A 14030-nucleotide genomic window follows, 5' to 3' on the forward strand; every position below is an offset into this window, starting at 1 on the left:
GACGGCAAGGGATCAATCCCCTCCTATGTCCCTCTACCTACGGTTGCCTACCCCCCCTTTTTACGAAACAAAAGGTCTATCGAGGGAAGTCAATCCAAGTGTATGTCACAAAATCCCTGGTTTTCCAAGGGACCCTGTAAGCAAGGGACAATCCACTCATCCCAACAAACCATGGCGACGCTAAGCTCTCGGAGGGTACATAGTCGCGTCCCCTGAACGATCCCTGGGAGAGACGTTAGATGGCAGCGCGGTACGATAGTATCCCGAGAGAGCAAGCGGGCAAAGAGAACGGCCAACTAGAGAGAGGGTCTAGCGTCAACTGCAGCGAGCGAAGAAGGGGGAGAAGAATTTTGAGAGATCAGTTCATCCGTCGTGGAGGGAGTCTGAGCGTAGAATCTTCAGGGCGGCATCTTTATATCCGTCGTTCTTAAAGCCGGAGCCGGTTTTCTTAGATATTCTTCTTGACGTTTCCAAGAAGCGGGCTCGTAGTCGAGTCTCAGTGGCTAGGTTAGGTGCCAGGCTGCCGGCTTGAAGACAGAAGACACCAACGGCGCTGGCGGTCCTGTCTCTCCGTTTCGCTCGCTTAATGATAAGTTGCCTTGGCAGCGTCGAAGCCAGTAAGAGATGCCACGCGCCGCGTTTCACACGCTCGTCAGCGGTCGAACCAACTAGACTGGCATCGTCCAACTTTCCTGAAATCGCCCTTCGATTTGTTTTGCTCCGATGAAACTCAATCGCGTTCGGTTGACCCCTGCGTTTAGTGAAACTTGACCGGCTGTAAGGTGGAACGGTGGTATTTAGACCATGCCGAGACCGGCGTCGTCGGACACTCGGACCTTTCCATTCTTTCATTATGAAGAATTATCCGCGAGGACTAAGATGTCTTCGTACGTTAACCGTTGGTCACCTTCGGACGACGTCCCTTGATTTAGTATGGCTACTTTTCAACTTAATCGCTGGATGATTCGGTTTCTCGCTATCTTGGTAAGCGATCAGAACTTATATAAAGTTTTCACACGTAATACTAAAGAGAAAACTATTCGATCATACGCACGGAATCTTCAATTTTGAGGTTAAAGGTCATCAAATTTAAAGGTGTACGTAGCGGATGCAGTCCAATTATTTTACGTGATCTTTATGTAGGAGCCTACTTCTTCTCTTAGTTACTTGTGTCAAACTTATGTCGAAGGGCTAGTCACAATGGAATCGAGTCACACGCTGAACCGTACAGTATTGAAGGGAAACATGCGCCACTAAAAACCCTAACCTTGACAGTAGTTATAGACAGTACATGGAAAACCCGGAATACACCGAGAAAAGTCAGGGAATTTGTGATATTTCAGGGAAAAGCAGAGGCTAAGAGTGGTTTACTTTGGTTTAGTAACTACTAATATATTTATTAAGTAATTTTCAGCCACAACATTCTTACTTTTCTACAAATAAAAGTGGGTAAACTGGTCAGGGTAAACTATCTTAGGCGGTTAGGGAAAACGGGAAATGAAGTTTTATAATCGTTTAACTTCCGTTCCCTTACTTGTCGTACTTCTTCCTTCTACGTTACTTCAGTACAACATTATAAACGATATGGATTATATACCCATAACGTTCATCGTAATCATATTTTCCACCGGAATTCTTTTCCCGAATTAAATCCAAAAACTAGATTTGTTTTTACACGAACCTCATCGTACGCGTACAAGCCCATAATTTCTCGTGCAGTGGATGACTCGCCGCGAGGAAACTAGCTTGAATTGGGGACATGAATTATTGCAACGTAGCTAGGAAAGCTATAATTTGCGGTCTGTTTCTAATTTTAGAAATTTTTGGATCCTGAGTTCTTTTTTTTTTACGTAAAACTGAATCTATCATTTTCTTGTTTTCAAAATATCGGATTTCTATCTGAAATTTTTTGTATACTTTGACCTATTTAAGATGGGACTTATTTTGAATAGAAATTTTGACTGCTAAATTAAGCAAACATTTGAAGTTACAGAGGTGAAAATTCGATCGAGAGAACTCGGTTTTCTTTATAACTTTCTTATTTCTGGACCGATTTTGAGTTAGTTTGGCTCATTTTGAAGCTCTTGACCTGTTCTACAAGGCACAATTTATATTAAATTTAACCAATCATTATTGTCTATTGAAATGAAAATTAATTAAAAAATTCCATCGTGAGAACAAAGTTTTTCTAAAAACATAATAACTTTATTTTTCTGGACTGATTTTGACTTAGTTTAGCTTGTTTTGAAGCTCTGCTATTCAACCCTTATTTAAATTTTACGTAACTAAAACTAATTTTGATTTCGTTTCCTTTCTCATTCTCTTTTAGCTCTGGAGCGCGGTTGCAACTTCGAAACGACACAAGAAACCCTGGTTTTGCGAAAACAGAACACAGGTTAGTTAAATTCCATGGTACTTTCTTACCAATGTCATGTAACTCATGACTTGCGATAGTAAATAGGTCTGGCTTATGAAACGCTATGAACAGAAACCATTTATTACACGAGACCAAATGACGCAATAAATAGCGGGATTTAAAGGTGGGGAATTGGACAAAAGTTTCGATTTAATATAGTTCATTTGGTATTTCCCAAACACATATTTCGAGTAAAAATTGTTCATCGACAAAATTTGCATAATATATCACCGTAAAAAGTCTAAGCCACAAAGTAGTTCATTAAGTTACTGGCCTACAAATAATTATTCTAAACTGTCGCTAAGAGTTTGGTCTAGTGACCTATTTGTTCAACATATCGTAGTTGCACCAAAACACTTTGGTCACATAGAAAAAAGACAAATGAACATTAGAAATTGTTCAAAATATATTTCTACTGCAACAAAAAAATCAACAAATCAAATTCACGTATTAATTAAGACGTGTCACATATTTATAATTGGGCGAAAGATGCACATTCGCATGCAACTTCGAAAACTTCGGGACAAAAAAGAAAAACCCAAAACCACACGCACTGTAGTAGTTTATCGAAGCATAAACTCCAGGCAGGCAGGCAGGCATGGCACGTAGTCAGTCCACGTTCATTTTATAAAATCAGCTATTTATAAATTAGGCTCATTAAGAAGTTGTAACGTTATCTGGAGGCTTCTTCTCGAATTTGCAAAAGTCGTAATTCAAACCCTCCTTTACCACTATAGCCATTGGCGAAAATGGGATCGCTCGTTAAATCAAAAATACGAATTAGGAGGTGAAGTTAGGGCCCGGCGTAAGATCGCTTTTTTTAAAAAAACTCTCTCGTCTGCTTCTTCTTCTCCTTCTTCTTTCAAACAACCGCGAAATCGTCTTTGAAAAAAAAAATTAAAAAAATAGAACAAGATTAAAGATTTCTACTTCTTAAGAAGATACCGGCCTAACGATGAAATGGCATAGGGGAAAAACGATTTTTTGCTTTTAGTAAAGAGATGGTGAAATGTATGAAGGGATTGTAACTTTAATTATAATTTACGTATCACTTTTAGTTTCATTTCATACCTACATATAAGTTAAAGTCCCTACTGAATGAAGTAGTGGGTATAAGAAAGATTTTTTGCATCGGCGTCCATTTTCAAAAATGGCGGCCAGAAGTGTAAATAACCAAACCTTCCTTAAGGAATAACGTCCACAAAGACAGTTTCAATCGATAACTTATGCGCCCACGTGATTTTAAACAGAATTTTCTATTACACCTTGATTGTAGAAATTATATACTCAAGCTTTGAAAATGATCTATGAGAATCTCAAGGCTTTTACAGAGTCCTTACGTTCCAAAGTTTTTGCTACAATCAACCCCTTTCCCCCGTGCCAGAATTCTGAGGTGACGTCTAAAACTGCATTTTTTCAATGGTTGATGCACAGCCAAGTGTTTGTGGTCGTTATAAGTGACTTGCTGGAAACATTTCCGCTTGACTTTTAAATTACCACCAGAGTTCTGACGCAATAAAAATGGTCAATATTCTGACCCCAATGTATTGAAAATAGTAACTTTTGTTGCGAGAGAGAGAGAGGGTTAAACGCGATCAGATGATGGTTTCCTTCCCTTGATTGAAGGCGGTCTTTGAGCTTGAGGCCGACGAAACGATCATCTTATAAAATAATGATACAAGCTTTCCAATTTAAAGAAAATTCGGATTCTCAAGCGAGATAAAATCGCGATAAAATATCAGTTCTTAGGCTATTCTCGTTGCGTTCAGTCAAAGACTACTTTTATCCTTACGAGGCTTAACATCGGCGTATTCAGCCGCTCCCGCTTTTGAGGCGTACGCAATCTTCTCTTGGACCTCGTTCTTGATGAGAGCCATCATGCAGTTTTCACTCCAGCCCATTTGCAAGATGAAAAAGATATTAGAGATAGTGGCACGCTAACTATGCCTAGAAACCTATTCACATACCCCTATAGGAGCAACAACCGTCAAAACAAATTCGTTTTTACAAGGAGGGAGATAGCTTCCATAAGTTTGTCGCTAGTTACTGATAGCTTGTCATGAAGTGACGTAGGTGAAACGTCATAGATTCTCGTAAAGCGACGCCTGGTAAGGCGCTGTCAAAGGCTTAGTACAGACTAAATAGGACGATGGACTTCGAAACCGAGTATGGTCGATTCTCTCGTCGATAAGTTTCTTACGAAGTATAGAAACTGTTATACTTATTCGAACATATCTTTTGAACTTATGATGTAACGTATCTTTAGTGCTATGGTATTTTCAACTGTAATTTTAAAAAGTGCTGCCTATAGACTAGTTTATGGGAATTTTTTGTGGTTGAACATGTCGCCATATTTTAAAATGGCAGCCTTCCCGGAAAGTGACGTGTTTCATTGTTAATTAATAGTATCCTATAAAACTCTAAGTCTATTTTCCCAAAATAATGGGTTGTTTCTCTTAGTGGATAAATAATAGTCTTATCCAAGTATTTTAAAACTTTTTAGTTGCTTATTTGCCCTTTACTAACCACATGTCCAGTTGAAATAAATTTCCCAGCATCCAGTCCTTTTGAAAGTTCAAGTTTAATCCATAAATTGTGCTACAGCATATAATCCAATATTTTTCCCTATGAAATCCTATAAAACAGAAAAAGGTATCCTTTTTTCCTCTATAAGGTATTTAAATTTTTGGCTGGGCTCCCTTCCTGCGCTGATGTTTTTCAAAGAGTATTGACCATTTTGACGCAAAAACGGAACGGGGTTAATATTTTCGGAAATTATCAGCCGTCACTCTAATGAAACCAAAACCTTACTGCGCAAGTGCCATAATACGTGATGGGGATAGTTGCCTTTCCCGAGGGAGCAGTCACTTGTACTAAAGGGAAGAACACCAATAAGCCTTAAAAGCCCAATTTATTACGCCTAACACTCCATTATTCGTTGTGCTGGAATCCGTTCTTGATTTTTCCCAAGGCTTTCCCATTATAGTTTCATCGAAAATGTCCACTGGCGATTTTTTACCTCCTTGGAAAAATTATTTCTTGTGATTTTCTATTGTTCCTAGAATATGCCAAGCCCATCTTTACTACACCTGCAGACGGCTTTCAACCTTTGAAATGCCCATTAAGGTTGAAAAGATAGTAAATAGCGTATGATAATAATAGTCTCTAAGTTACTGACTTGCCCTTTAACATAATCTTGGAATTTTTGCGTCGGGTTCTTAACGAATACTAGCACTCTATATTACAAGGAGTCTTGGACCTTTTTTCTTCACGTAAACTTAGTGAATAATTTTTTTACTTATGGTAAGACTATCATCTTTTAAAACCGCGAAGGATCGAGAAGGGAATAAGAAAATCTGTAAAGGTACTTTGATCTTTCACCGACTAACTTAAAAACAAGTTGGGTGTACGAGATTAAAGTCGTGGCTTTACACAGGGGAGTAACAAACGTCAGGATGGTCAATTCACAACCCACAATTGCTCGTTTGAAAAACAAAATACGAATTTTTGAATTTTAATTACTAAGGGTTATATATCAGTCTCATTATCACTTAAGGGCAGGGTTCCAGAAGTCAAGAAAATGTCAAGGAATTTAAAAATAGACGAAAAAGGTCAAGGAAAATGGGAGTTTTTTTAAAAACAATAGGTCAAATTCTTTAGACAAAATCAGCAAATTTAATGTCAGATACCGATTATTTTTTAACATTAACAAAGTTGGGGAATATTCTGTTGCATTTATTCGATAGATATGTTTCCTTGCTAAAGTGTAGAAACTAATGTTTTTTAGAAAGGATACCTTAACAAAACCGATCTATATGATTTTGTGCTCTGAACGCAGTTCGACTTTTAGGCTAAGAATTTTTAAAAACCACCCAATATTTCGTGAATTCTTGCTTGTCCACTGTGGAAATATATATATATTTTAGTCTTTGCCAACTGTTACATTTTTATGCCTCCATATGTGTAACGTTCCATTTGGAACATAGCCATGAAAAAGTCAACAAGGAATTTGATTTAAGAGAAACAAATTTCTTTGGTTTAGCTAAATTGCAACGTTGAAAGTTACAATAAACATGTTTGTAAATAATTATTAAAAACCTGAATCAGCTAGAAATTTGAAACTGAACTTTTGCGTAACGCTGAATTAAAAACAATTAACAAAATACGAATTTTCACGTGTGAGGACACAATGTATTTCTGTTGCAACAGCTTTTTATGCCACTCCTATTCATGTCTTCTTCGCCCGGGACGACATGAAAGGTAATAACGCCGGTCAGTAATAACAAGTACAATGATTGCGAGTCCGGGTTCGGGTTGTTGTATTTGTGTATCTTGTTTGCGAGTGACAGTTTATTATCGGAGAGTGTACTGGACAGCCTTTACTTTTCAGGGGGCGTATCCCAAAAACCTTTCAAAAAATCCATTCGAAGTAAAATAATACTGAGCCCCCTCTCTGTACGTGTCACGTGTCAAAATAACCTTTCAGTTTCGTTGAGGTAACGCGGGATGTTTCAAAAGGAATAAAGGTTTTTCGTGGAAATGGTTCTACTCGAGGGGAAGGTTACTTTAGTGTGTGATGGGTGACGTGCTTCTTTAGGGGCTTTAACACAAATGCGCGCTATGCTCGGCGTGCTGCGTATCTTCCCTTTCCTCGCCAGTTCTCAAGTAGGCGAAACTTCGGTACTCGGGAACTATTCCTGTCAAGTAGTTTTGGTACCCAGGTACGAATATGTAATTTGATTATCTACGTATATGAAACCTTGCTGAGATTTTGATGACATTTCGGATTGATTATAGATATAAAATTGCTAGCAACCACGCCAGCACTATAACAACATTCAATCTCTCATAGACCTCCAGCTAAGCAATAAACTAGAGTTATTATTTCGAGTAAAGAGTTTTTATAAAGGGTTATTGGAACTCGCTGTGAAGGAGGTACGGTATTAACCCAGAATTGACTGACGTCGCAAAACCGAATTGAACTCTGCAATAATACCCATTTGTTTCGTTCCATAAACGAGCTCGAAGCCTGTAACGTATCTTTTCTTAACCAGTTCTTCCTATACATAGTTTTCACTTTTCAGACTACAAGGATTGCTAACATTTACCCCAGGAGTCCACCGTACTTGGCAGACACAATGCAGTACCAAGAAGCCTCGCCTCCTGTTGTAAATGTTTTCAATCCTCCTTGTCTAAAAACTACGTATACACGAGTTCCACAAACAGACGAACAGATCATCAGCGCATTACTTACATTTGGATATCACATATCAAGTACTTAAAATTTGGCCCTGTGCCATTTAAAAATTAAGAAAGCCTCCTCCCATCTCCCTTTCACCTTTGAACTCTTTCTCTGTATTCTCTTGTTTTTCGTGTATACCAATGCCACAATCACAGAATATGAACGCATTGCCTACGTTTGTTTATTACGTAACTACACGTAGCAGCTACCAAAAACTTAGAAATTGGTACTGTACCATGAAAAGAATTAAGTGAACGTCGACCTCCCTTTCACCTTTGACCTCTTTCTCTTGGTATTCTCTTTGGCTGCGCGGCGCCCTTCTTCTATCTGTTACACCTGTTTTCCGTTTATCCTTTTCCCGCGATGTCTCGCGATGCGAACCCAACATATCGGCCCTCCTGGAAAGGATATGTTCCGTTTCTTCTTAAGAGCCGGGTTTTAAGAAAGAGAAGTTTGGCGGCGGTGAAACGTCATTGCGGATGATGGATTCGAACCAGATTCCGAAAACTCAACCCTGCGCTTAAAGAAACCCGTTTTATTATTTACAAGATGGCTAGCTTATACAGTATAGTCGTAAGTTTTAGAAGAATATCCACAAACATGGTACAATCTTTAGTGACTTTCCCCGCTACCTTTCTGATTGGATCCCGCTTTACGAAACTGGTTAGTTCGGTTCGGTTCTGCTTTTAAGGGAGAATTAGTCTTTGTGAATAGTTTGACTCGAGGGGTCAATCACTCAGCTGAATCGGTCTTACTAAAACCGTTTAGTCGTAATATTTTAAAGTCCTTACTTCAATGTTAAATTATTTCAAGTAACTCCTAATCAGTTCACATGCAACTGCCAGTGGTTAATTCCTCGGTTTGACCAGAGTCCGAAAACTCATTTAAATGGGCAATGAAATGGTCAGAAAATTTTTATAACATTAAAGGTATTAATATAAATTAATTTCAGAAATATTCCGTTGGCGTGGAAAGCATATTTATAAACCGTCATAAAGGACTCTTAACCAATTAGTAATCGCACCACCACGTGATGCTATCATCTGATACCGCTCGCTTTTATTTTGAGAGGCCGCTAATTGGCTAGAGTAACTTGTCACGATTTTATAAAAACACACGCTTCGTTAATCAAAAATGAGCGGTAGGCTTAGTTTAAACTTTAACTGAAATGGTATATTTCTGTAGTGATTTTTTTGAAACTAAATGGGTTAAAAAAGGTCATTACAGTCTCCCTTTAAAGAAGCTACCAAGTTAATTAGTAACCAGGATAATTTATATTGAGCTCTTTAAGAAATGACTAATTAAGCTCTTATAATCATTAAGGGTTCGGCATTTTAAGCTGTACTTACGTTCTGTTCAGAAGCAAGCTATTTATGAAATCCGCTTACAAAACTGATGACTGTATCTCCTCTCCATAAAAATTATAACTCTTTGTTTGACGTACGATGCTGAAAGTTGTTTGGTACTGTAGAGTAGTTAATTTAAAGTACTAGTAAACTAAGCTACTGAAACATCCTGGACCTACACCGTAATATATTGAATATATAACGAATAAACTGAATAAAGTTCGACTGTATTTGCATAATAAATTATACAAATAGTGGAACTTCGTTCGGTTTATTATGTATTCTGTTTTGCTTAGTTTTTAGCAAAATTGAATATTCTGTTTGAAAGGGTTTTATGTTGAAACCTGGAAAAATCAATACGTATTATTTACCTTAAGGTTACAAGTTTGTTTTACCTCAATTAATTTTGTGCCATTATAACATTTATTAAGAGTTGATTTATATATATACAGGGTGTTTCTGATAAGTCTGCCATAAATTAAGAGGGAAGAATACTGTTCTTTGCGAAATCAATTTTGATTCGAAAATGTAACTTCTATCTCCATTTTGCCCTAAGTTACACTGTTTTCAAGTTAAGATTGAATGGATTATTTTACGGATGACCCCTTAAATTTGATTAAGAAACTGATTTAGACAATGAATGATTTCTAATTTAATTAAGGGGTCATTCCTAAAACACTCTTAAAATCATAACTTGAAAACAGTGGCCCTTATAGGGCAATCAAAATGGAGATAGAAGTTACATTTTCGACTCAAAATCGTGAACCCAAAGAACATCCACCTTAATTCATGCCAGAATTTTAAGAAACAATGTATATATAGTATAAAAAATATTATTAAAAATAACTTTTGGTAAAAACATTTCTAAAAAAATTACAGAATATATTGAATATTTGATGCTAATCATATTTAAAAGTTTTGTTGTTTACACATTTGAAGTAGTATATAGTTAACTGTATAATTAACTGCCTCCTAATTCATACACTATTTAAGGGATATAGAAAGATTATTTGATTTATTATCTCTCTGGAATTAAGGGAGGGATTCTAGCTCCAACTCTATTTCGGAAATAAGCTTTAACTTCCTATATTACAAGCCATATGCGAGGAATTAAGGGGTCTCACCCCAAGGGGGCTTTAATATTAATTATCTTCCCATCGGCTAAATTGTTCCCCCGGGGGAAATAACCCCTTACCAATAATTCATAGAATATATATAGTCCATCGCTGTATCGTTTTTAGCGGACATACGTTTATAATATTAGTTTCGTAATAAGTATGACTATATTCAAATTAACAAATTTTGTGAGCAGTGCGTGACAAACAATGCTTTTAAAAGGACGTTCCTTTGTAAATGCGAACAAGGCTTACGTTTAATTTAAAATTTAAACCCCACTTTTCATTTTTTGACGAAAGTTGAAGACCCTAATGTACGTACGTCATCCATTAGCGTGACTTTTAATTAATTTCATAAACACAGCAACTTCACTTTGATTTATGTCTGAGCAGATTAAATGTTTTTCGAATTTTGACGTAAAGTTTACTCGAGAGTTAAAACTACAACAATTTTACTCTTGATTCTGGGAATCCGGACACTGGTCAGCGCAAACTCATTACCATTACACTTGAGTGACATTGCTATAATCTAATTGCCTTTAAATGGGAAATGAAAAGAACGAACAACCAATTTTTAATCGCTTTAGAGTGATGTGATAAAGGAACATAAAATTCATAAACAAAATACAGCAAAAATATTACGTTCATGTCCAATGTTTCAAAAGTTAAGCCTAACGCCCTTTTGATTTATAAACCACCATCGTGTAAATTTAATAGAAGGTTTTTGGTTAGTTTTGTAACGATGTTGATATTATTTTATCAAAAACTGCATGGTTGATGTCTGGTCATTTCGTACTCCCTTTACGGGTTCTTGGAACCTGGACGCTGGTCAACGTCAGAGCACACTCGTTAGTAATTACTGTATATTGTATAAAGGCCCTTGAGTGACATTGCTATAATGTAATCGCCTTTATAAGCCTAAATAATAGTCGAAATTAAGACTCGCTTGGCTTACGCAACTAAATCGCGCGACTCTTGGAAGGTCCTACGTAGCCCTTAAATCAGCCTCGTTGACATCCTAACACTTGGCTATTGCCATTATATGCCTAAACTACGATCATCTGGCTATAACTCGTTCGTTCCTTCACTACGGTTTTAACGAGGTCCGGTTCTTAGCTCATCTATTGTCATTCCCTCTCATTAAGAAGTTGCACCTCCTACTCCGAAGACACTAAGGGGAACTTATTCTCTTGACGACTCTCTGTTCTTCCAGAGAAAGTTAATAGGGTTACGCCGAAGAGATCAACTTTTAAATGGTTAATTTAACCGGAACCGTCTCAACCACGGACCTATTAGTCCTAGAAGGATCTACGGCGTACGCCAACCGAGGCTTAGTTCTTAGTTAGGTTTAGGGTTGTGTATGGTTGTTAGGGGTGCGAGTGGAGAGAGGTTCGGGATGGGTGGACAAGCAACCGGCCGCCTGTCATCCTCTAATGCGGTAAAACCGTAAAAGACGCAATTAGTCTGACCCAAAGTTCTCCCAACAATTGATCAAGGAAAGAATAAGGGTTTACGAAGTCTAGGCCTTGGTCAGACTCGGCGGCCTTAGTGATATATCCATCTTATCATAAGTTTATGACTTTAAGTTTAAGGACACAATACTTCACGAGCATTACGTAGACAAATAGAAACAAAAGGAAGTGAATCAGCTGTGCGACGCGTGATTCGTATTGCCTCTGAGCCTAACGATATTCACTGCTCCACGTGGTATATTAGGGGGAAACCCGCGTATGAATACTAGCACTAGTGCACAGGCAAACCGAATAACATTTACGAAGTTTTCACTATGAAATGTATGGTCACTAAGAACCTAAGATAGATTCTAAAGTACCGAATGCCTCAATTTTTTTACAATTTTCATAGGAAAGAGGTAAAAGATTGGTTGACCATAGATGCGCCGTGGCTCATACTATTGCATGTTACAGTTACTGCTATTTCTATTTGATTTTGTCAGTGATAAAGCAAACTTACTGGTGTGAACTTACATGATCATCAACTTATGACTTTGAAGAAGACACAAACATATCCTTGGTAACCCGATTGCGGCGAGTATAATTTAGCAAAACACGAAACCAATCGGTTCGATTCGTGAAGAAATACAATTAGAATATCGCGTGTTCAGCATGAGTCGATCGGAACAGTGTAGAAATTGGATATCCGTATCGTGTATTACGGGACTGGCAAGATACGTTTTAATCTAACTGTATCATGCAAGGTACACTCGCACGCGAACTGAACCACAATCATCAATTTTTTTTCCTGCTCATTTGACCCCAAAAAATTGGAGTCCAGAGCTTGCTTTTTTCGTCTATGAAGTTGGAGTGTTTTGCTCGGCTCGATAAAATGTTTCGACGATTGGGTTTTCGAAGATCCCAGGAGAAATCCGGAACAGATTAGTATAGATAGATAGGCCTATAGTTCGATCATATAGACTTGTTTTGTGAACCGTGTAAGATCCATAGACATAGATAGTTTCTCCAATTTCTTGTACTGTTTACAGTGTACGTGGTCGAACCATTTCGTACTAGAGTTGACCTCTGTATTGTGTTCATACAAACATGGAAACCTGCTATAAAAAGACTTGAAAATATAGGTTAAATTTTTGTTAGTACGAAATATGATGGAAATTTAATTAGGCCTATTTGGCAAAAGCAGGAAAAAGTATTTCAGAAACTTGTTTGTTTGAAATTTTACTCTTTGTACACGGTCATAATTCCTTACCGAATTGTACCGATATATGTTTTATACGGAGGGTCACAAATACTCTTTACTATTTAGTCTTTAGTGTGTACACAGAGGCTCTTCTTGGTGGTTTATTTTTTGTACCTTCACAATTCGTTACACCAGGGATGGGAAAGGACTTAAGAAGTGTTTGGCTGAGTTCTTCAAAAATTCGTACGAATTTTCTTTGAAAAATGGAGTCTATTAAACGACGAATTTCTTATACAGTTGCGCGGTCAAAGCTCTTGGTCTTTTTAAAAATCAAAGCTGACCTCTATAATGACCTTAGCTTAATGGTAATGGTGATGATTTTCCGTGGTAAAACTTATAAACTTAGTTTTGGACTTTAACGGACGATGGGCGGAATATTTTGAATCGACTATTTATTTCAATCCATCAAACTCACGAAAAGACCTTGCACGCGTTATCCCTCTATCATTACCACGTACTGAAATACATTAACTGAAGTAACGCGCCCTGGGTCATCGAGTCTTGACTTAGAAAGTAACATGGACTTTAATTTTCTCTAAGAAAGGTTTTACCAATTCGTCTTCATTTTGAAAAACGGTGGTAACTTAATTACTAAACCTTTTTCATGTTGACCCGAAATTAATAAGAATGTCCTTACGGGCTAACCGGGAATGCCGGAACCATTCGTTGGTAGTGTCCATCCTTTTTCCACGTATGCTTCCGTTTGCATCAAGTGATGAACATCTGACGCGAATGATAGTTTATAGGTGGGCGGATATGGCGCTGTATATCAATAACGAAACGCTCCCGCGAGCCGCCAACACCAAACGAAGTTGTTGGAATATAGAGGCGTGGTTCGTGGTTGGTTTTTGCCGACCACGGACCGAGCTTTGCCCGTTCTGTCGTCTCCGCGATGAAGAAGTTGGGGATGATAGCCATCGAAATGGGTCGTGAAAGAGTTAACGATGACCACGGATACCCACCCTTTTTCGCCACCACATAAGCAAGAGGTGGACGTAACGTATCTCCTTCCGGTCTATGATCTGTGTGTCGTCGTTGCTTGGTTATGTCCTAAAAATAAAGTCTTTCCAAAAGGGAATAAAGCAAAGTAACGGGATTACCACTGGTCAAAGAAAAGTCAGGGAATCTAAAAATGGAACAAAAAGGTTCAGGGAAAAGTCATAACATTGTAAGAATTGAGTTTAATGAAAAAAAATGTG

At 37.8% G+C, this 14030-nt stretch overlaps 1 protein-coding gene across 1 annotated transcript in view; it reads left to right on the forward strand.

The window, feature by feature from the left end:
• The first annotated feature begins 311 nt into the window (after positions 1 to 311).
• LOC149673978 (metalloprotease TIKI1-like) overlaps positions 312 to 14030 on the forward strand; it is a 75845-nt gene continuing 62126 nt past the window's right edge. Inside the window, exons 1-2 of the mRNA XM_089839809.1 lie at positions 312 to 984; positions 2330 to 2395. Coding sequence (XP_089695935.1) covers positions 934 to 984; positions 2330 to 2395 — 117 coding nt within the window. The 5' untranslated portion in view covers positions 312 to 933. The remainder of the gene's footprint in view (positions 985 to 2329; positions 2396 to 14030) is intronic.

This window comes from Phalangium opilio, unplaced genomic scaffold (assembly GCF_054372755.1).
Source record: "Phalangium opilio isolate 3A_F unplaced genomic scaffold, DU_Popi_V2 ptg000048l_1, whole genome shotgun sequence".
Classification (NCBI taxonomy): Eukaryota; Metazoa; Arthropoda; class Arachnida; order Opiliones; family Phalangiidae; genus Phalangium; species Phalangium opilio.